The sequence below is a fragment of the Psittacula echo genome, assembly GCF_963264785.1.
Source record: "Psittacula echo genome assembly, chromosome: 4".
Classification (NCBI taxonomy): domain Eukaryota; kingdom Metazoa; phylum Chordata; class Aves; order Psittaciformes; family Psittacidae; genus Psittacula; species Psittacula echo.
The window spans coordinates 71,090,055-71,114,279 of record NC_137738.1 but is presented as its reverse complement, the minus strand read 5'-3'; the positions used below and the strand labels follow the sequence as shown (position 1 = coordinate 71,114,279).

General features: G+C 39.1%; 1 protein-coding gene across 4 annotated transcripts in view; it reads right to left on the bottom strand.

Annotated features, from left to right (window-relative positions):
• Positions 1-542: 542 nt before the first annotated feature.
• SNX14 (sorting nexin 14) overlaps positions 543-24,225 on the bottom strand; it is a 56,656-nt gene continuing 32,973 nt past the window's right edge. For 3 of the 4 annotated variants that reach the window (XM_080614511.1, XM_080614512.1, XM_080614514.1), the window contains 12 exons: positions 19,842-20,043; positions 18,815-18,898; positions 18,577-18,677; positions 18,170-18,281; positions 16,616-16,656; positions 16,319-16,438; positions 5,828-5,951; positions 5,167-5,331; positions 4,241-4,336; positions 3,465-3,556; positions 3,255-3,311; positions 543-1,010 (listed from right to left, as the gene is read on the bottom strand). In XM_080614511.1, the coding sequence (XP_080470637.1) occupies positions 927-1,010; positions 3,255-3,311; positions 3,465-3,556; positions 4,241-4,336; positions 5,167-5,331; positions 5,828-5,951; positions 16,319-16,438; positions 16,616-16,656; positions 18,170-18,281; positions 18,577-18,677; positions 18,815-18,898; positions 19,842-20,043 (1,278 nt within the window). In that variant the 3' untranslated portion in view covers positions 543-926. Of the gene's footprint in view, positions 1,011-1,111; positions 1,320-3,254; positions 3,312-3,464; positions 3,557-4,240; positions 4,337-5,166; positions 5,332-5,827; positions 5,952-16,318; positions 16,439-16,615; positions 16,657-18,169; positions 18,282-18,576; positions 18,678-18,814; positions 18,899-19,841; positions 20,044-24,225 lie in introns of those variants that run through there. The other variant, XM_080614513.1, reaches the window with a different exon arrangement.

The window sequence follows — 24,225 nt, the reverse complement described above, 5'->3', positions numbered from 1 at the left end:
ATGAAAAGATCTGAACTATGCAGCTGCATTAGATAAGTTGTTTGTCTCCCTGTTCTAACAGCAGCTGACCTTCACACATTACTTATAACATGGCATTGATGATTTGTCAATACCAGCCCCTGAAGTTACTAATTTACAGAATTGTCTTCCCCAAATCAACATAAAGCCAGTAACAGGGAGTGCACTTACAGACAGAACTGTACCCACATGCCCGTTTTTAAAGAGCTATAATAACTACTTTGGCATACCCAGAGAGAAAGAACACTTACCTCCTTTTGACAAACGGAAGGAAAAAGTAATCAAAAGTACTACAGAGAGCTAATGCAAACTGTATTGACAACAGCAAAATTGCATCAGAGTTTGTAAAAAGGGAGAAAATGGGCATTGTCTGAAAAGAAAAACTAAGGAATGCTTATTAAAGTATCTGTATTGTTCTGTGAGTAAAACTTCTTAATTATCCATGCATGAAAGTTCTTTTCAGGCTCTCTTTCATACAGGCTTGGCCAACAAATTAAGATGTATAGGAAAATTTTTCCACACATCTTATACCACTACATATTTAGAGAATGCTAGGGATGGACTTGCATCCTCTCTTCTAAGCCTGTTAAGAGGATGAAAAAAACTCAACAAAATCAGATAAGAAATTGCAGATAAATAAAGGCTAAGATAAAAGTCAGCTCCACTTTTCACACCCATTATTACTTTAAGAATGCTTTAGATTTGAAGTTAAGGTATTAAACTAAATTACACAAATGATACTCCTTGCTCACAGAATGCATGAAGGCCAAAGATAGTTCTGAGCTGATTTATGTGCAGTAGATTCAATCATGTAATTTTGTTTAAGAGAAGAAATAAGTAAGATTTTTTAAGACAGTTAAAAATAAGTTCTTGAGAGCATCCTACAACTTATTCCAAACAATTTTTTTCTACGTATCCTTGAAGAAAAACAACAGCAATTGCTCTTTCAGCAAAGCATACGTTGGCTGATCTCCCAGCTGTCTTGTGTCATCCTGTAATTTCACATGAAGAGATTTTGAGGAAATGAATTTGACTTTCACTGGTAACAACTAAATGAAGTTTTCAATTAGAAAGCACAGATACAGTATTTACTTGTAATTGGTATTAAACTTTAATGTCTTTATTGCATAAAGAGATCTTTTTAGAACTTAAATTTTAGGCTATTTACACGAAAATATACAATGCACAGTTAAAACATCATACGTTCATTACAAAGGTGAATAGCAGATGTTTCTACTGGTTGTACAGCTAGGTCCCTCCATTCACATCCAATACGACACAGAGCTGCCTTCCTTCAGACCCTGTTTGTTAAGCAGTAATGGAGGGAAAAAACAACTTATTAAGTTTGAAAATGCATATTTATATAAAACGACTAAACTGAGCTGCAATGATTAATAGTATCTGAAAACATCCACTTGAAAGCAGAGTTAAGAGAAAGGAACCTGCCTGCAGGTTTTTTAATACTATTTCTCAAAATAAGTATTTTCTTCCTTCTTGGAAAGTTCTAACTACTTCAGCAGTCCTAACTGCTACATATAGTCTTCTAAACACTGCCGTTCTCTGCTCTGGAAATAGCACTAGCGTGGTCTTTTTTCAGCTGGATTTCTTTCCCTGCTCAGCTAGGAATGCTTCTCCTCTCTCAGCTGTCCCTTTTCCTTGTATCCTACCTGACAGACTTCGTAGGGACTGGCTGTATGTTATACCAAAGATAAAACTCATCACAGGTGTTTTTCAGCTCTTGTCCTTAAAAGCTTGTTCACTTACACATGCTGACATTAAAAACAGCATCTATTGAGTGATCCAGTATATATCCGCACTGGTATATGTACCAGAATAGACCTCCAAGGTATCAGATCTCAACAGTGGGAAGCAGATCGACATCCCCACTAACTGAATTTTTCCCACCTCTCCCATTGCTGTTTTCCCTGCTGACAGAGCAGTGCTCAAAACAAGACTTCCAGGATGCTCAGTTTCCCCTTTACATGCTGAAGTACACAGTTCTGTGTTAGCAGCAGCTTGCACTTTGCCCTATCATCCAGATCATTAACAACGATGTTAAACAGGACTGGACCTAGAACTGACCCCTGGGATACCTCCCTAATTACTGGTGTCTAACTAGACTTTATTCCACTGATCACCACCCTCTGGGCCTGACCAGTGCTTTAAAGACTATTTAAATGCTTAACATGCCAAGCCTTTAGTTTCTTCAGCATCAACTGAACAAAGCTGATGCTCACAGATATGTATTATTAGCTGCTGAGATACAAAACAGTTCAGCAGAGTAAAACAGCAGGGCTAAGTCAGGTACTTTCTGCAGCGCACAAGTCTCCAAGCTACCTCCTTGGTTGGTTGGGTCTTCTTTTGTTTTTAACTGCTTGAACACTGAGGCAAGGAGGCAGCTATAGAGCTGGTGCACAAAGTAGGTTAGATTTGCTAAGCATGCCTCATTTCAGTGAGAACAATGGAAGGTGCCCCAGCTTGTTCTGACATCTAACATTAGTTTCTGTTTATCACACAGAACAAATGGCTGCTGGCACTCTGCAGTCCTCAGACACAGGGCACATGTAATGAACATCTATTCTAAGTGAGGGTTTGTTTGGTTTTTCTTAAATCTAGTTAACTAGCTAACATCTCCTGCTTACCATGGAGACCAAACAGTAAAATTACTATGTAAAACTCAGTGAAGGTTTTATATACGTAAGTACAAATACCAGATGGATCACAAACCTAGTGATATGCATTTATATAGCACTTGGTGCTGTGTGAATTCTTTATCTGTGTAGTTGGAGTCAACATTGCAGCGACTAAACTAGAGGTAAGAAACCCTCCTGCCAAATATTCTTAAGAAAAACGCTGAAGCTCAACCTGAGCTCCGCATCCGGAATTCACTTCCTAAAGCAGGAAACGCATAAAACAATTCAGCAAAAAATGGAGACAATTAATCAAAAAGAAAGGCACAAAGATCCTGACTACTTATTGCTCTGTCCAAGCCTACTGAAAGGAAACTGAGACTTTCTGTATGTGAGACAAAGGGGCCTAAACTGATCTGGAAAGAGCTAATCAACAAAAATGTAGATAATCCAGATTTTGATTATTTTAACACTTTAGTAAAACACATATTTCCCACCAAATTTAAAATTAGTATTAAAAGAGAACAGCAGCAAAAATACACCAAGAACCAAGACTCATTAGCAGCTTGAAGAATTCTGCAGGTCCTCAGCAGAGTTAGCACATACCTTACTTAGCTCTGGAAAGAGCTCTTGAATCCCAATGTCCAGCAGAACATAAGTTAACTGAAAGAAAATAAAGAAAATTAAGAAGCTCCAAGGTAAAACTACTGGGTTTTATTTTAACTCTGAATTAGAACTCACTCCTCTGCTTGAGCCATACATTCACATCAGGAAATTCTGAGCCAAAAGGCAGGTTTCTCACATGTTCTAAATTACCTGTTTGTTGAGAACTGGTTGCTGCATTCCATCAAACAGAAGCCTGATGCCTTCGTATTTAGCCTCTTCCCCAATGCACTTGCCTATTAAATCTAGACCAGATACCAACAAGAAATAATGTAAGTCATTATGAAGCACAGCAAAACAGCTATACAATGCAGTTACAGAGCTCCAGTAATTTTAAAAAATACAGCTTAAATTAAAGAAAGTTCAAGTTTTATCCACCTAAAGCAGTACGTGAAAAACAAATGCTCCTTTGGTTCCACCTTTATTCCTCCTTTTCTTTCAAGGCTGCATACCTAAGTAGTTACTACACTTTTTATAATATCAGTGTATTTCCTAATGCACCCTTTGATAAACCACAAACTGATTTCTTTTTATTACTTTCTGAATAACTTAGCAAATGGGCCCCTCGTTTAGAGAGTGTAAGGACAGCTCAGATTTGTCTTCGGCTTCACAGTGTGTCTTTCTCAACCCAGTTTTCATCTGGATAAAATACAAACCACGGCAGCATTCTAAAGTTTTAAAATTATGGTATTAAGTACCTTTGTAATGCTCTTGATTTCCATCATGTTCTTATTAATCACTATGCTACAACCTTAGTCAGCAACACTTAAGTGATGGAACTGAAGTCTGGGATTTTTACCCCTAGTATTTGAGTCAAATCTTAGCAACGTAAGTATTTTTTGATTTGAAAAGCTCTGTGACTGTATTTGGGTTATATATCTGCTTGAATAATTAACCATATTCACACAGAGAGCCATGAAATACAGAACCTGGAATGTATCTCATCATTTCTTCAAAAGTATGCTTTGCTCGCTTCTGTTTATCCTGGAGAGAGCGAGGTTCAGTATTCTCACAGAACACAGCATCTGCAGCGAAGACACATTAAAAAACCTCTCTTTTAGACAATTATGTATCACTGCCATTTAAAATATCTTTTGGATTACGGCTTCCAAGTTGAGCTTCTTTTTTGTATGCTGTTGACTGGAAGGGAATTCTAGCCTTGCCAGATAATAGTCTTTTGCTTATATTAACCTGATCGAATCCAGAATACCTCTCCTGTGTGGAGGACAATCATCTTTCCCCAGTTTGTTTCCACTCTTTTCAGGTCTTTATAGCATTATGTTCTAGGTTTAAATCAATTATGATTTAGGTTTTTTATGATCTCCATACTTACAATTTCCATTATATTTTCAAAACTATAAGCAATATTTATACTTTGTGCAAAACCACTACCTTGTACTATCAAAAATTTCAGATTTACCTATAAATGAGAACTGCTCTTCATCAGAAATACAAGGCACTCAGTTTTTAGGCTCTGAAAGACTTACTCCTGTCTTTTTTTGTCTTTCACAAGTGCTCTTTTTGACTTGATAAGGACAGAGCTGTCTTGATACCAGAGCTTTGGCCAGATGTGGTGTTTAGATGAGAATGCAGTCAGATAACACTTCCCTATAGTTGTGAGGTAATGTTACTATACATAATACATTTTTCTGTAATCATCATTGACAGATAACATAGCTGACTCAGCATCTTTCTACAACAAACTTTTGGAATCTCTTTATAGGCCACTTGATTTTTAAAATTTCATTTGCTTCCTTAAGCATTGCAAAGTCTAGTTCTTGGAAACATAACAGAAGTGATCTCAAATATCAAACTAAAGCAGTATTTGCACATCAAAGATGTAACTCTTACGAACCTCGTAGCAGTGTTATCAGAGAAACCAACCGGTGCTCCTCAAATAGCTGTTCTAACTTACAATGCAAGTAATAGTCTGTGTACAGTTCCAATGTATTTTTGAAGAGAATTCTTCCTCCCATCAAGAGATGATGCAGCCAGTCAGGAATGTGAAAAACTACCCTACCTGCAAAGTTATAGTGACACACATTTATCAGGTTCTCCTAATACTGATGACAAAGAAATCACTTATTCAAAAGAAAAAGAAAAAAGACTGCAAACAAGCAATATGTTAATTTTGTTAGTGCAACACCAAAAAAATCAGCATTCTCCAGACTGCTTATCAAATACTTCCTACTTCCCTTAGCTATTTTTATTAATTAGCTACCAAAGGTTGCGTACAAGCAACCTAGGCACATCTGAGAAAAGGGAAGGGTCCTACTCCCATAGCTCATACTCTGAGATAAGGAACGAAAAGAGATAAAACAACCGAGGAATAATGAATGATAAATTATGAGATTTAGCACAGCAATGAAGTCTTTTTAAAAAAATGACTGTTCTAAATTGTATATTGTTAAGCTTGCAAGTGCTGAATTATACATGGGTGCTACAATGGAATTTTATTTCTTACCAAAGAACATGAACTTCGTGTTTAGCATGAAGTAAGAGAAATCACTTCTTACCGATGTACATTAAATAGTCATAGACCCCTTCTACAGTCATCATTTCCATGAAGTAGTTCTGATTTTGTCGTCTTTCTGTGTTCTCAGACCGGTTTGCATTATTCTTGAATAAATCACTGAAGAGCTAAAAACAGAAACATCAGACTAAAACCAGTGCATTCAAAGGCAAAAGGATAGCCATCGGTTCTTTGGGTTTGTATTTGCTTTTTTAACTAGAAGTAGCTTTCTGCCAGAGCTTTCAGAGAAAAAAAAAAAAAGAAACCAAAAAAACCAACAACAACAGTTTTCTTTTTTTTTTAATATTTGTTTCTTTTTTAAAAATGCCTCACTTTCAAAATGGGGCCAAATAACCTCATTATACTATAGTATTTCATATATACATATAATTTCAAATATATAACCACATCACATTAAAATAGTCACACTACATTACATATTGGCAGGATGTCACATGTTGCCAAGATACCCAACAAACAAAACACCGGGAATCAACAAACCAGCAGGGTGACCAAGACATTAATTCATGAGCCCTTTTGATCCTGATACATTCATGTATCTAGACTTATCCCAGGCTTTCATTCCTTTGATGCACCCCATTCTACCAATAAGGAGCATAAAGGATAAGGAGTTTGTCAGCCTTAAATCACAGAGGAGCCATATGAAATCCAAATGTTCCTAAAATTTCTCTTTGGCTACCATTTTGGAACAGGTTACCCAGAGCAGCTGTGGCTGCCCTATCCCTGGCAGTGTTCAAGGCCAGGTTGGACAGGGCTTTGAGTAACCTGGTCTAGTGGGAGGTGTCCCTGTCCATGGCAAGGGGGTAGGAACTGGATGAGCTTTAGGATCCCTTCCAACCCAAAGCATTCCACGATTCTGTGATGATTCTAAAATAAACAAAATAGTTCCTGGACAAAATGTCCAACTTCTTACAAAGAGAAAGCCCTTTTTCCCCTGCCAGTTTGATTATTTATAGCAAAAGCTTCATGAACCTTGAGGAGTTACTGAAGTTTTGGTTTCCTTTTATTTATTCCACTTCACATTTTATTCCTTTACCCTTCTATTTTCCCATGTTACCACCACCACAATTCCTCCATTTCCTTGCCTTTGGTTCTTCCCAAAAGATATCACTATAATACTTGGAAAATCCCACAACGCCTTTCCCTGCATCCCACTAGGAGGTACTCCTGCTCTCCCCCAGGTCTGTGGGCTCCAGCAGCTGAAAAGGATTTCTCTGAATCCTGAGGCTCTCCACATTTAACAATACTTTGCAATCAGCATTAACACTTTGTTTTAAATTATCTTATCCCAGAAAATATTGATGTAAAGATAAAAAAGAATTTATACAAAATACTGTGCATTGTGAAGAGAAAGTTCAAAAGTTTATGCCAGGCGTCCAAAAATATAACCCAGAACTAGAAGCAAACGCAACATAATTATAGCATTGCCTTGCCCGAGATGATTGCTACTGACACGGATTTTTCTGCATTGCTCCCAAATTAAAAATAATTCCAAGCAACAGGAAGTAATTTGCTTATATGTAGCTCACTTACTGAAGCGCAATTCTCCCTGAAATATGTAAGTCCATAAACCATATCCAAATCACAACAGGCTCCGAATCATGCAAGCCTCTGAACAGAACGGTCTGCACTCTTAGGAAAAATTGCATCAGGAAATCTGGCAAGACGCAGGTTTTGACTCATACTTCTTTAGGCTCACTCTTTTGTTACGTGCTGAACTGCTGGTATTATCTTCACAAAGTTCACTCAAACTAAACAACACCAAGTTATTACATAAATTACATGAAAGAGCCAAAATGGTTAATGCACTGGTGGATGACTGGTATCCAGGAAAAGTAACAAACCTAAAAAGAACACATAATTATTCACACCCACTGTATGAAAGCATCCCTGGTATGTTGTTTAAAAAACCCTGTATAAACTGAAGTCTATATCCTCCTCTATCCTGAAACTAAGACACTAGGAAAATCTTAGTTGAATTACTGTAATTTAAACAAGAGCCTCATTTATTTTTTAGATACACCCCATGACCTGACAGAGGCGATACATACTGAGGCAAATCAAAGCAGCCCATTGTGCAATGTAGATATAGGTTCAGAGGAGTGTGTACAGGCCAAACTAAATCATTAACAGCAGTCTGGTAGGTGATCTATAAAAAAACCCTTATCAAACATGAAGGCCATCTTAGGGTAAACCTTTTTGACTTTCGAAAGTTATTTCAACTTCCACCCAAACCAGAGGCAACAAGTTTTGAACGTTCTACGTACCTTGGGCTCCCCAGGTACTCCGGGACATAACTGGGGTGAGAACCAGCAGTCAGCTCTTCCCATTATTCAGATTCAGATTTTTTAGAATTAGATTTAGATATTAGGAAGAAATTCTTCCTTTTGAGGGTGCTGAGGCACTGGCACAGGTTGCCCAGAGAAGCTGTGGCTGCCCCATCCCTGGCAGTGTTCAAGGCAAGGCTGGAAGGGGCTTTGAGCAACCTGGTCTAGTGGAAGGTGTCCCTGCCCGTGGCAAGGGGGTTGGAACTAGATGAGCTTTAAGGACACTTCCAACCCAAACCATTCTAGGATTCCATGATAACTCTGGACATGAATAATCTGTCTTACACCTTAAATATAATGGTTCATTGATCATTGTCAAGCTTTGAAAGCTCAAGGCTCTTGCACACGGCATTTCAGAAAGCAACAGCAGGTGAATGAATGCCAGAATTACTGAACCAATGTGCAGTCTTCATAAAGTCTATACTTTGCACTAATACAAGCATGTATCCTACAGCCATTAGCAATGTGTTTTCTTAAAGATGAAGCAGTCATAACACAAAGTGGCATTACATCTCTGTTTAGGTGTTTTGCACTTTCCAGGATTTTGGCTCAGAGGAAAGCCAAGTGATAAACATACAATTGGATATCTAATGCAAAAGTTGAGATTATATTCACAATTCAGATAAGCATGGGATTTTGCTTCTAAATGTTTCTGCACATATTAACATTTGAGACATGATACAATGCTCACTGTTGTAATTAGACTAAAGACAGATAAGCAACACAAACTCCAGTGCCCTCATTATTCACCTCTTTAAGATTAAACAGTAACTGTGATTATAACCATGAAATATTCTTAAAAGGCTTTCAATGAGGAAATTCCATGGATTGGTACCAGTTAATAATGGAAGCCAAGCTTCTGAAGTAAATGAAAGATAGAAGGCCTGTATTAAGAAAAAGATCAAACAGCCTATATACTGTACCTCGATGGGAAAAGCTAGCAAAATAAGTATGAATGCTTACACAAAGTGCCTAATAGAAAAAAAGGTGACTCAACGGTTAGTGAGTGCATACGCAAATATACACCCATACATTCCCAGCAGAGGTGTGAAGTTTATAAAGGCAATACCATGATAATGAACAATATCCACAGCCAAAGGCATGAACTTTTCCACTGTTTTTCCTGTTCATCTGCAAAGTACAGATGACTATGCCAAAGTGGTAAGAACAAAGAATGTACATAGTGTCTGAACCACATCACTTGGTCTAACGAAAAGCAACCGTGACTTCCTCCACGTAACTATGCATAAACATGCATTATACTGCTGGTGTTCCAAAAACTGTTTTCATTGCTGTTGGCAGGTCATCACAAGCCAGCAGAACAAGGCCTTTGTAGGCATATTTTGCAAAATCTGCATCAACTGAGAAGTCTTGACCTACTCTAGCAAGTCTGACAGAAGTATGTTCAGAAGACAGTCACGCTGCTCACAGACCTTCAGAACAGAAACACAGCTGGGATAGCCAGAAATCCTGTTGGTACCCCTAGGAGAGAGGAGCACGGTTGTTTATTTGCTTATTTGTTTTTACCAGGGAGGTTGGTAACTCTTCCAATCCAGCGGATTTGATACAAGATCAAACCAAATTGCTATTGGCTGTACTTAAGGTTGACTACCCACATTCATTATGTGCTTTTAACCGTAAGTCTTTCCACCAATATTCAAAATACACATACCAGAAATACCCAAAAAGAAGCAGTGTACAGAAAATCTTTCCAAGAAGTAGGCACATTTCTGATTGAACTCAGGCTTTCACACCTGCCTCCACATTCTTTCAGGCATTCCTTATTCAGGCTGTTTATGAAGACGTAGCCTGGGTGTACCCTATTCATGGCAACAGAGTTGGCAGCACAAGCACTGGGGAATGTGTACTGTACTCTCAGCAAATTCCAACACGTTGATACTAGAATAAACAGCCCTCCCTCCTCAGAGCAGCCTTCCAATATCTGAACGGGGCCTACAAGGATGCTGGGGAGAGACTCTTCCTCAGGGACTGTAGCGATAGGACAAGGGGTAATGAGTTTAAACTTTAACTGGGGAAGTTTAGGTTGAATATAAGGAAGAAGCTCTTTACTGTGAAGGTGGTGAGGCACTGGAACAGGTTGCCCAAGTAAGTGGTAAATGCTACGGACCTGTTGCATAACGTCCAGAGGAGGGCTACAGAAATGATCAGAGAGATGGAACACCTCTCCTGTAAGGAAAGGCTGAGAGAGTTGGCCTTGTTCAGCCTGGAGAAGACGCTGGGGAGACCTTATTGCAGCCTTTCAGTTCTTAAAAGGGGCCTTTAAGAAAGATGGAGAAAGACTTTTTAGCAGGGCCTGTTGTGATAGGACAAGGAATAATGGTTTTAAGCTAAAAGAGGGGAGAGTTAGGCTGGACGAGAAAAAGAAATTCCTTATAGTCAGGGTGATAGAATACTGGCACAGGTTGCCCAGAGAGGTGGTGGATGCACTATACCTGGAGAGATTCAAGGCCAGGCTGGATGTGGTTCTGGGCAACCTGATCTAATTGAAGATGTCCCTGCTCATTGCAGGGGTGCTGGACTAGACCTTAGAAGGTCCCTTCCAACCCAAACTGTTCTATGATTCTATGATGGACTCCATACAGGTAGCTCACAGAATTCTGGTACAGACATTTAGAACTCATGCACATCAGCAGGAGGTAAGGATGCCAGGCTGCTGCACAGCGCTCATATCTTTGTGAATAAGTCATGTGGCACAACAGAAAAGAAACTACAGAACTGAACAACTGAAGTCGATGCCATGTGTATTTGGGGCGTAGAAAGGGGTGTTACCTCAGTCTACCCTTAGTCTTGCCTTTGGACTGAACACCCTTGGTGCCTGCATTCCAAGACAGCGTTTTCCAGCACAGTTTCATCTGAAATAAATTCAGTTAATGAGTTCTAAGACAACTCTCTAGCATGAGAGAAAAATGCTATAAACAGAGATGATCAGACTTGCTTTCAAAAAGCATCACTAATCTGAACTAGAACAGTTTGGCAGATTGGCTTACAAATCAAATCCAAGAAGTGACAAGATCTAAATGGCACATTGCCCTGGCACCTGGTACAAAGCTTTTTCCAAGCGTGGACTGACTTAAGAGAAAACTGTCATCCAAAGAAGGTGCAAACACCCCAACACATCAGCAAGAGACGAATTTCACAATGTGCGTGGGATGACTCAGCAGAGACCATAACACAATACACATCACAATCTGGGATATCAGATCTCTAATAATTAGCTATTGATTGATTGAGTGTGTGCACTCTGGCTAAACTGACAGATGGGAAATTAGCGAGAAAGCAGTCAGCACATGAATTCCTTATGTCTCTGCTGGTCAAAATTGGTAGTATAAGTTGAGGACAAACAGTTCATCGCTCTGATCATTGCAGCATCTGTCTTGCAGCATCACCCCAAGGCAAAGTGTCTCAAGTTCCCATCATTAAGTAATAATTATAGCTCTGCAGGAAACATACCGAAATCTGAAACTTTCCATCCAATTACAGCCAATGTCTCCCCCAAACAAAAGAGATTTGGGAAAGAATAGAGAAAATCTAAAATATATGTAGAACCAATTACTTATTCATAAAACAACTACCTAGAATACCTTAGAAAAACAGTGAACTCACTTTCACAATAGATAGTGAGGAAGGGAGAGCTGGGGCTAGTCTCATCTGTTTTGCCTTCTGCAAATAAAGTCATGTTATGACAAAAGCAGCTCCTACAGGATAATCAGCAGTATCAGCAACAACTTGGGACTGACTCTACAAACTCGTGTCTCCAGAGGAGTGCATACACAAACAGTCAGTGGTGATAAGGAGGTTTTCCCCACAACAGTATTTCTGAAAATGACATTTGAAAACAGAAGGCAGTAACAATCTGTTTTGTTTAAGGAAAACTTAGTATTCCAGAAGGAAAGTTGAAGTGCAGCCAGCTCTTTGCTTTCCTGGGATCACCTTGGTTGAAAAGAATCAGGAAAACCTCATTTCAGAGCTTGAATTTCTGTACACATGTTCTTTTACAAGAATAACATACTGACACTTCAGAGAATAAGCTTACATTTTAACTGAGCAATGCTATATAGATTTTTTTAACCATGTACAATTCAAAAAGGTTTTGTACACCTCTTTAAAGAATTAATTTTGATCCTTTAGTACAGGTTTTTAAAGCAAAGTACAGAAAGAACCCTGTATTCATAGGAATGCCTCAGAGTACAAAGCTTGTTGCTCAATTATATTATTTAAATATGTTAAATGCATTAAAACTACTAACTTCAGTAGTTCTTGACAGATCATAGTAAAATATTACCTGATTGTTCACACCGTGCTGTAGTACACTGTCAGCTGTTTTATAAAAACCATCTGAAGTATATATGCATATACTGCTTCTGGCACAAGTCAAAACCTCTACATTTGAGTTTTAAATCTGCTGATATATTTATACCCCTTTAATTAGACAACAATAGCAAAATATCTTAACCTTGGAAATGGTGTCCAAGGCAAGGAAGGACTTGAAATGAAAGCAACTAATTCTGTGTGCGCACGTATGTAAGCTGACACTACAGTACTGGCTGTAAGTAATTCAGACTTCATGTTTAGAAGATGAAATCTAAACGAATGGCTAAATTTAACTGCCATTATACTTGATCAGTATAAATGTTTTATGGCTGCAAATTCTATAAATGTCATAACACTATAAAAATATCCATGGTGAAGGAAATCAAAAGGTCCACTTTCTCAGCAGCCCATCACCAACAAGAACCAGGAAGGGACGCTGGGCTTCTAGCTCTTGTAAGAAAAGAACAAATACAGACAGCACTTTTCAACAGTATTCTTCAAGCCTCTAACTATTTTCAACTGAAAAAAAAAAGGTTCAGGAGCTGGATGCAGTTTCTCTACAGGTATTCACTCTAAATAGATTTCCTTTTGTGAATTTGCCCAGTCTCACCTTACAGTTGCTTAAGCTGCTAGCATTCACGACATCTTTGGGCAAAGAGTTCTGCAAATGTATTAACCATTGCAAGAGCTACCACTTATTGTTCTGAGCCAGGCTCCTACCGTCCCCATTTAATGCCTTAGCTTTTGCACTAGAAGAGAAAGAACGGAAAAAAAAACCCTAAACAATCTTTACCCTGTCCTCTCATGCTGTGCATCATTCTCTAGACTCATGCATCTCCAGTTTATCACTTTGCAAGATGAAGTGTCCCAGCTTATACAAAATCATAGAATTGTTTAGATTGGAAGGGACCTTAAAAAAAAAAAAGCCCATCTGTTAACTTAGCACTACCAAGTCCACCACTAAACCATGTCTCTAAGTGACACATCTTTTAAATATCTCCAGGGATGGTGACTCAACCACTTCACTGGGCAGCCTGTGCCAGTGCTTGATAATCTTTTCAGTGAAGAAATTTTTGCTCGTCCAACCTAAACCACCCCTGGTGCAACCTGAGGCCATTTCTTCTTGTTCTATCACTTGTTACTTGGGAAAAAAAGACCAACACCCACATAGCCCAGTTTCAACTTCTTTCCAAAGCAAGCAAGATAGCAGGAAAGCTTCTAGTACCGAGTTTTCTTTTAGAACCTCTCAAATGGCAAAGTGTATGCACATTAAACATTTTGTTCCAAGCCACACCGACTCTGTAACACTGTGCTTGGGTCTCTGAAATCCTGGTCCAGAAACAGTATTCTGCTGTAAATTCCACAAATACATTAACAACCTAAAAGTAGTCTAGCACAGAATATAAAGACCAGTGTCTTTTTAAAGCCCCTGAAGGTAACAGAGGTCTTTCAAGTAAGTTTTACCAGGTTCTAGCCAAAAATACAGGAAGACTAAGAAAGGAACTATCTTTTCCTATAGTCAAGTAAAAGGTTAAAATTGGAAGTGCTGCGCTTTAACTGTGGCAATGTTAGAGAGAGAAACTATACATAAGTTATACAATGACATCCTTGTCTCTAAATTGGAGAGACACCAATTTGACGGGTGGACCAACTCGATGGATAATGAACTTGCTGGATGGCCGCATGCAAAGAGTTGTGGTCAATGGCTCAATGTCCGGCTGGAGACTGGTAACGAGTGGTGTCCCTCAGGGATCGGTGTTGGGACTGGTCTTGTTCAACATCTTTGTCGGTGACATGGACAGAGGGATTGAGTGTACCCTCAGCAAGTTTGCTGATGACACCAAGCTGTGTGGTTCGGTTGATACGCCGGAGGGAAGGGATGCCATCCAGAGGGACCTCGACACGCTTGTGAGGTGGGCTGATGCCAACCTTATGAAGTTTAACCATGCCAAGTGCAAGGTCCTACACCTGGGTCGGAGCAATCCCAGGCACAGCTACAGGTTGGGCAGAGAAGAGATTCAGAGCAGCCCTGCAGAGAAGGACTTGGGGGTGTTGGTCGATGAGAAAATGAACATGAGCCGGCTTCAGTGTGCGCTCACAGCCCAGAAAGCCAACCGTATCCTGGGCTGCATCAAAAGGAGCGTGACCAGCAGGTCAAAGGAGGTGATTGGGGTGTATTAGAAGGGGGGTGGTCAGTAGATCGAGAGAGGTCCTCCTTCCCCTCTACTCTGCCCTGGTGAGACCGCATCTGGAATATTGTGTCCAGTTCTGGGCCCCTCAGTTCAAGAAGGACAGGGACCTGCTGGAGAGAATCCAGCGCAGGGCAACTAAGATGATTAAGGGAGTGGAGCATCTCCCTTATGAGGAAAGGCTGAGGGAGCTGGGTCTCTATAGTTTGGAGAAGAGGAGACTGAGGGGTGACCTTATTAGTGTATATAAATATACAAAGGGGGAGTGTCACGAGGATGGAGCCAGGCTCTTCTCAGTGGCAAACAATGATAGGACAAGGGGTAACGGGTACAAACTGGAACACAAGAGGTTCCACTTAAACTTGAGAAGAAACTTCTTCTCAGTGAGGGTGACGGAACACTGGAACAGGCTGCCCAGGGGGGTTGTGGAGTCTCCTTCTCTGGAGACATTCAAAACCCGCCTGGACACATTCCTGTGTAACCTTATCTAGGTGTTCCTGCTCCAGCAGGGGGATTGGACTAGATGATCTTTTGAGGTCCCTTCCAATCTCTAACATACTGTGTGACTGTGTGTGATCCTGCCCCTCTGCTCTCGTGAGACCTCACTTGGAGTATTGTGTGCAGTTCTGGTGTCCTCAACATAAAAAGGACATGGAACTGTTGGAACAAGTCCAGAGGAGGGCCACGAAGATGATCAGGGGACTGGAGCACCTCCCGTATGGAGACAGGCTGGGAAAGGTGGGGCTGTTCAGCCTGGAGAAGAGAAGGCTGCGTGGAGACCTCATAGCAGCCTTCCAGTATCTGAAGGGGGCTTACAAGAATGCTGGGGAGGGACTATTCATGAGGGACTGTAGTGAGAGGACAAGGGGTAATGGGTTCAAACTTAAACAGGGGAAGTTTAGATTGGATATAAGGAAGAAATTCTTTACTGTGAGGGTGGTGAGGCACTGGAATGGGTTGCCCAGGGAGGTTGTGAATGCTCCATCCTTGGCAGTGTTCAAGGCCAGGTTGGATGAGGCCTTGGGTGGCATGGTTTAGTGTGGGGTGTCCCTGCCTATGGCAGGGGGGGCTGGAACTAGATGATCTTAAGGTCCTTTCCAACCCTAACTATTCTATGATTCTATGATTCTATGTACACCAGACATCAATGAACTGTATACTAACATTTTAAAGGCAGATAAATATCAGTATGACAAATTTAGCTTGTAGCACTTCAAGAAGTCATACTTCCATCAAACACTCAAGCTCTTCACTTCAAAAACAAAGCTCACTCATGGCATTAAAACATTCCCTGTTTTTCACCTTTGCCTTCCATGTTCTTTTCTCTGTACTTCCCAGGCTCTCTACTCTGTATCCTCATCTCCAAAACCAATTAGAATTGAAAAAAACCCCACCAAAACCAAAAACACCAAACCAAAAAACCCACAAACCTTGAAAATCGTTCAGACTAAGATATTTACAACACAGAAGATGACAAAGCTCTCTGCACTATTATTTTCTCTCTTGTGTGAAAAGACACAGATAGGTAAGTTATATTTATGCTTTCTCCTGTTTACTCTTTGCATTTTCAAACTATGGTCATTTTCCCAACACCTTGAAGTGGGGAGGTGAGATGATTTACTCTACCTTCTTGTTGTTTTCAGAAGTCGGACTCAAAATGGTAAGTTCAGGTCTACTTGGTTTAGGCTTGGGAGATTCACAGGAGTTGATAAAATTCATGATGAATGGCTCCAAATGCTGACCTTTCTGAAATAAGACATGAGCAGCCCATCACTTCAATAATTATAGGAAGGGGGAAAGACCAAAAAAAATCCAACCCCTCAACTGAGTTTCCAAGCAACTTTTTGACTAGCCTGTAAGTTAGTAAGCACGCAAAATTAGTTATTGAAGTTAAAATGGTGGCAGCCTGGAAGCCTTACTCACCTCTTTCATCAGCTTTCCTGGAACAGATTTTATAATTTTACCTATAATTAGAAACAGACAAACAAAAACTTTCTATTATCACTGCCTGATCTTAAAGACATTTTGCTCTGCTATGTTTTATACACTCATTGTCTAGTACTGAATTTAAAATACAACAGTTTTTTTTAAACTGCGTTTTTTTCTAATTCGGCACAAACAGCTATGAAAATAAAATCTCCCACCTATCCAGCTTATAGCTTAGTGCTTAGTACTCTTCAAGAACAGATACCTAAAATATGAAAAATACACAGATGAATACATGAATACATTTTTTTTTCTAAGAATAAAAGTACTCCAGATCTACCTTTGTAATTTTTATAGAGGCTCAAACATAAATAGCTATAGCACTGTAACAGCAGTACTGTGTGACACCGGAATAGCTAAAGTTTTCTGTATTTTTCATCCTTTATAAACATTTATCACAAAAGATGAGATTCTCCACTTTCCCTGGTAATAATCAGATCATCTGGAGAGAACATGGATCTAGCCTTGAAAATACTGGTAAGTTTTACAAATTGAATAGACTACAGCTGGGGTCTTTCTGTCCTGTTATGGCTATCAAGATACAGCACAGTAACTCTGAATGCTGAAAAATGAAAGTGTCTAGGATTAGTTATATTTTAAGCACTACATTTACAGTAATAGCTTTCTTATCTACATGTCATTAAATCTGGAACTTACACTGGAAAGTATGTACAATGATCAAATGATAATAGTAAGATTGCTCATTCTCCCAAAAAGCCTACTTAAAATGCCAAGACTTGTTAAAATGTTTTGCTGGGTTTTGTTGGGGTTGTTTGGGGTTTTTTGGGAAGTGAAGCACAATCTCAGACATGAGATGCATTACAGTGAACACCATAATTATAAGCTGCTTTTTTTTTTTTTTTTTTTTTTTAAGCAACATAGTTGGATCTATAGGGGAGGTCTGAAAGAAAATGAAACCATTTAACTGGAGGATGACCACAAAAATCTCATTCAACAACCAAGTAAGCACACTAAGACAATGATCACCCCAGCAGGTTCACACCAGGAACAGATTTTAATCAACTAACACCCAAAGGTAGTTTATATTACAAAATCATTTGTACCATCACACCTGTAAACAATGACAGACTTGTGCAGATTTGACTCCTCACAATACCATAAAGTCTTCCTCAACTGTGATATTTGTTAATTTTTGTTTGCTTGCTGACACAAAAATTAAAAAGCAACTTCAACACTTTCTCCATAATCTCAAAGTGTCTTTTTCTTCAAGGAAAACGTATCAGCATATCTTGCTTGCTGAGCTATAACTTTAAGGGCTGTGAAGGAGCAGAGTTATTTCCCTTGTCCCTATCCTTACCCAAGTTACCTACTCTTCCTATCTACTCTACTATCTATCTACTACTTGCTATCTACTCTACTATCTATCTGCTACTCATTATCTACTCTATTATCTATTCATTATTCCTATCATTCAATTACAGTATCTACAGCATTACTATTTATCAGGATAAACAACTAACATATACATACCAAGATTCACATCAGGCAACATTTTATCAAGAAACTGAGTCTCTCCTCCATTAGGGGACAGAAAGTCAGCTAGAAGCTGGCTGTTACTTAGTTCTGGATGTTGCAGAAGTTTCTTTGAGACAGAAGGAAAGAAAAAAAGTCTAAGTACTTTGAAATGAATCTTTAAAAATCAGTTTCTGTACAGCAAAAAGATACTCAAAAAGCATTATATTATCATAGATATTGTCATCTGCTTCTGCTTTCAGTCACATGAAATTCTAACAAGTTTTATTTCCCCACTTGATACCTTTCTAAAACTCAAGTTACTTAGAAACAAAAAAACCCCCACCAAACCAAATTTATAATCTTTTATTAGTTTTATATAATTAGTTTTAGAGTATTCTTTGCTCCAGAGGTTGGTTTGATACCTGCAGATATTCCTGAAACTCTTCTCTCTTGGATTTTAAGAACTCATAGTTCTTGGGGCCAATGATTCTCTTCGAGGGAAGCTGAGCATCAGGAAATGTACCTAATAAAAATATTAAGGAGATTAAATTATTCTTGTAATGCGGCAAAACATTGGTTTCATTATTTCAAATTTCAGCTCACTACTGAATGATAATCACAGCAGTGGGAAAGTGGCTTTACAGATATTGGAGAACATACCATGAAACTCAGTGAGCTTCGACTCAAGTACATAAAATTCAAGATACCTCCTGTAGACAGACCAGTGCTCAGGTTCATGCCCAACTGGGAAAAAACCAAAATAAACACAACATTAAAAATAAACCTGGTTTAATGCCACTTGAAACACAAATTATTATAGGAAAGAAACCTAAATTATATTAGTCCCCAAAAATGCATTAAAAAAAAAAAGAAAAAAAATCCCAGCCAGGTAATTAAAGTGTTAAATTAAAATGCATACCTGGTAAATAGATATGGTACTAGCAAGGAAATTATCACCTCGTTTAGGGGAACCCTAAAATCTAAACAGTGGAATGCTGCATAATTTCAAAATTCATTAGAACTACGTTAGATCTATTTTCAAACATTTAGCCAAATGATTTACAGAAATACCACTTATTGAATACAGTGCTCTGCACCATCACATATCCTGATCATTCTTCCTCCTAGAAGATATCACTACATAACTCTTAAAACACTTTGGCGTAGTATGGAAGTATTAGTTCCATCAACACAAATCTGTGCAGCTCCAGGATGTCTCTCCACTCAATATGGACGCATTACTATCTAGATACTGATGAATTATCTGCAAGGCGAAACCATTCCTAATAAGCAAAACATTTTCATTTCCCAAGAACTATATTTTAAAAGTTATATAAAGAGTTATCTGTTGTTCATTTTTCCAAAGTTCAGAGTGGGTGAAAGGAAAATATGACAGGTCTTTATTAATATGAATTGTGGGATCAGGATTTTTGCAAGATAAACTCTTAAACTTTGGCGTGAAGTCTAAATGGAACTGATTCACACCGAGTCGTCAGTTCTCAACTTGCAAATACTAAATGTGATCATTTAGCTGTCAAACACATTTCCTCATAACTTTCTAGTCATTATTTCAAAATCAGAAGAACATGTATGCAAACCACTCTGCAATACCCGTCAGAATACAGCACTCTAGAATGTTTTGAGTTCATTTCTAAATGACACTTTACTTATCCACAACATTGCATACCTGCCCTTCTATCATTTCTCTCTACATCAATGCAGAACACAGGAATTCTCTCCTTTCTGTCTTTTCTTTCCAAGGAGGGATCATCAAAAAAATCTACATATGGGATGCTAATTTTCCATGCAGCAAGGTTACGGGGTGTATTTGGGGTAGTAACAGCCTCCTCAGGAGAATCATCTTCCATCACCATAACACCTTCTTCAATCTGTAAAGATTCAAACATCAATATCAACTGTTCTAATTGGTACAGTCTACCTTTACAAACTTTGTGTATGATAATGAAACATAAATCATGTCTTTAACATGTGTCACTAAGTAATAAAAGAACAAAAAACCCCATTAAATTAATGGAGTTTCCATGTACATTAATTTCTATTTTCAGATCCACTGCAAATTAGTTTGAAATTAACTGCATTCAGAGAGATCTGAAAGTTTTTATAGCGTTATCAAATTCCATAAACTGATACTTAAGGGGAGAGAGTGAGTGAGGGAGCAAAATACTAAATGAAACAGCTGGAAGAAAGCCTTAGACACAGACAATGCGACATGAACCAGCCTGGGTCCAGCAGATTTAGCTGCACTGCATTTTCCACCATACAAGGATGCAAACTGGAGATTTGAGCTTACTAGGTCAGGCCAAGAAGCTAGGCAAACACGAGATAGAAGCCAACAGTGCACCAAGCTAGCAGGTCTCCCATCCCCATAGCAGAGTGCAATGGAGTATGTTGTGGATGCATGAATCTGACTTGCTCTGCAAGGTGCAACACAGCTACAACTGGGACTGAATTATTCCCACAGCCTAGAGAGCTTTTTAAAGCCATCTGCATTCCCCATCAGCTCCAGTTTCAGCATCTTGACCCCAGAAATGGATGCACCAGGGAGCAGCATGTGCCTAGTCCTTGCTGGCTACACATAGGGTAGTTCAGGTGCATGGAGTTCATAAACTCAGACTCCATGCCATAAAACATTAACACTGATTTTAACATATGCAAGCAGACCTTTAGAACCAGTGCCATTATTTCACACTTAAACTGCAGTCCCAGTACTACACTGACACTCACTTTATGGTCCCAACACTGCTCATCACAGACAGGCTGAGCTGCCCAAAGGCAATTAATCACCCAGCTACCACACGGCACACTAAATTCTCAGGTCCCAGACAATGACAAAGGAAGCGCTACAAATCTTTTATGACCACAAACAACAAAGATTATCTTAAATATCTGGACTAAAAAAGCCAAACTTCAGCAGCTACCCTTGGAAAGCTATTTATTTCTCCGACCAATGTGCAACCCAATTCGCATCTTCACCACACGAAAAAGAAAGAATAATAAAAATGACTCAAAGGAATGAACATTATTTTTGAGAAAGAGGAGACAGCATCCGTGGGAAGGAAGGATAGGGCTGGCCTTAGACTCAAAATAGGTGACAAAAGTAAAGCAGAATGAAGAATCTGTGGAGAGATTAGACCTCAATAAAGATGCACTGGAGCAAAATGTTCTTGTATTTTCACAACCATAGGCAAGCAGGTGGAAAAAAAAAAGAGTAGTCCTGTTTCCTTGCAAAACTGAAATTGTTCATCACCCTGCCTCCATCCTATGCACACGGCAACACCTTCCCCTTCCAACCACAATTTATAGAGCTGTTAGGTCTGTAATGTTGAGACATGTTGGAGTTAAGCAACAATTCAAAAGTACATTATTTCAGTAAGTCCTCACATAAAGACTTGAGAATAACACCACTTGTTAAATAGGGGATTTTAACATATGCATGTACAATGTATGAAACTACAGAACACTGGAAAAAGCATGAATGCCACTTTCAAATCCATTTCCCTTAGCTTCAAAATTTAAAGCCAAATTCCACTCAAAGGCCAAGCCTAGACGGCTTAACAAGTTTTGCCTGTATTGGGAGAATCCAATTAATGCTTTAAGGCAATACAGCGCCCCTGAAAAAATTTTGGCTATGTCTCCATTACAATACTCACATGATCATGACTCCACTGCAGCTGAAGCATAAATGGTTCCACACACATAAGCAATCTTTGCTCAGTTTTGTTTTGCATTTGAATACTGAAATGATCCTTAACCTGGTTACAGCGTGGACCTTTGTCTTCCAAAAATAGATCTCTGTGGATCCACTAACTGAATCTCTTCTAAACACCTTTTTGCTTCCATTACCTGATTTATTTGATAAAAAGAGAACCTGTGACAGGTGCAGAGTAGAGCTGCTGCAGAGAGACCATGCTCAGCTGTGGTGGTTCACAATTTGAGAGCTAAATCAGAGGCTGCGCTCTTTCACATAGCAAACACAAATAACCCTAACTTGGAATGAACAATTCGGGCTTACAAACTGCAGGGCAGACTTGCATCAAAGAATGGAATAAATAGGACAGATGCTCTCTGATCTGCAACAACAGGGTTGTCAGGTAGCTTTACAATCACAAAGCCTCTGTATGAGGTCTTACCCTTATTTTCCCCCTTCCCCAGACTTTATGCAATTGTCACCACTGTATAGAAACAGCAGAACAGCATTTCAGGATAGCAACTCCAAGTCAGCAACATCCAAGCTTCTGCAGATGGGGCAGCATGAACTGGGTGCAGCTTGTACTCGCTCCCTCACCCTGCACAGGCTGAGCTATTGGCTGCCAAAATTATCACCTTATAACCTATCCTGACTTAATGTGTATATCTGCATTAGCACTCAATATATAGTCTCCATTAGGATGTCCTTCCAAAAATGCAAGATCATTCTAGAAACACTCAGACTTACCCAATTATGTAGTTCTTGACTGAACTAAATGCTGAAGCACAGATGTGCCTGAAACTCAACTCTTACCTGCGTTTTCCAATTATTTCTTCCTTTCATTTTCCACTGATTGCAGTCCTCATCTCCTCCCATTTATTTAGTTTCATACAGTGGACTACGCTATTAGTTGATACAGTGATTACACTCCCAGCACTACAGTCAGTGTAAGGCTTAGAGCAGGTAGGAGGCAGTCGTCCTTAAAGTGCTCATAAAGAGGCCATAACCTTCTTCACTCAGCCCTTCCAAAGTTATAATCATCAGCAAAGGTTCACATGCTCATAACCTCTTTTCACCAGACCCCTCATCTGATTTACAGCCCAGTTTTGGTAATCATCCTATGCAAATTCCCAGGCTTTTCCACTATGACAACCACAGCATTAACTGTAAGCCAAGATGTATGAATTCCTGGGTTTTTTAATCCTCTTTCTTGGTGGTCTGCTTAGGATCATCAAGCCCCAAACAGGTTACCCCAGACTCTTTCCATTTGTTTAATCCGACAAAGCCACAAATCAAGTTTACAGGTCTTCTGGCTGCCTTGGTAACAACAGTTGTGATCTTTTGCTGACAAAGATTCAGTGTGGTTTCAGGGAATATTTGAAATTTAGCTGACAATGATTCAGTGTGGTTTCATGGAATTACTATTATCATATTAGCAGCTTACAAAGTGGCTACTCAGAGCTACAGAAAGCTGCTAACACGTTTCTATGCCAACCTGATTTCCTTAGACTAAATGGATGTTTCTGATAGGCTTTAGCTGCATTAACATGACTTTGTCAAAAGAAAAGACAGACATTGTTCAGTTTCTTGTCACAATGCACATAACTCATTTCACTGCCATTCTTTACCTTATATTTGCCTTGAACCCACCAAGCTTACGTAACACCAATTACTTAAATACCTAATCAGAATCTGGGTAGGAGGAAACAACTCCCACACCCTCCATACATAAGCTAATCAGAAAGTTGCCAAATCTGTATACTGCACTGCCACCATCTTGTAATTATACTCTAATTTCCCAGATCACATCTTTAATTTCTCAGAGAGCTCTTCCTCTGACCCTGTGAATGCCTGCTAGGAAATTACACCTCAACATTTACTGTGACATTATTAATGTTGAATTCTTTATATTCAGTATTCACTCATGAAATGAAGTCACAGCCCTGTCCAGCTCTTCAGATACACAGCAGCTTTACAACAGTGTTTTCTTTAACAAATTCTTCTTCCCATGCACACTTACCAAGTGAAAGGACTTAGGTGTTTCTTATATTTTGCCTAAGGTGGGTTTAGTTAAAAAGTAATATTCTCCATTTATTTAATGAAGGTACTTGAGACAATGCTGCACATAAAAATTTCCATTCTTGCCTAGGCTAAAATCATTCTGTCCATTTGTAAACCTTCCTTAGTAATGATTAGACTCTATACTGTTTGTCTAAGTAACTTCCTGTGCTCTGGCACAAAAATGTGTTTCTTCTTTGAGCTCCACTGCTTTGATTATACTTCTACTAGTTCTTTCACTATAGGAGAATTACCCTTTCACGTCCCTTGGCTAGCAGAATCTACAATAGGAATGGTGCAGAAT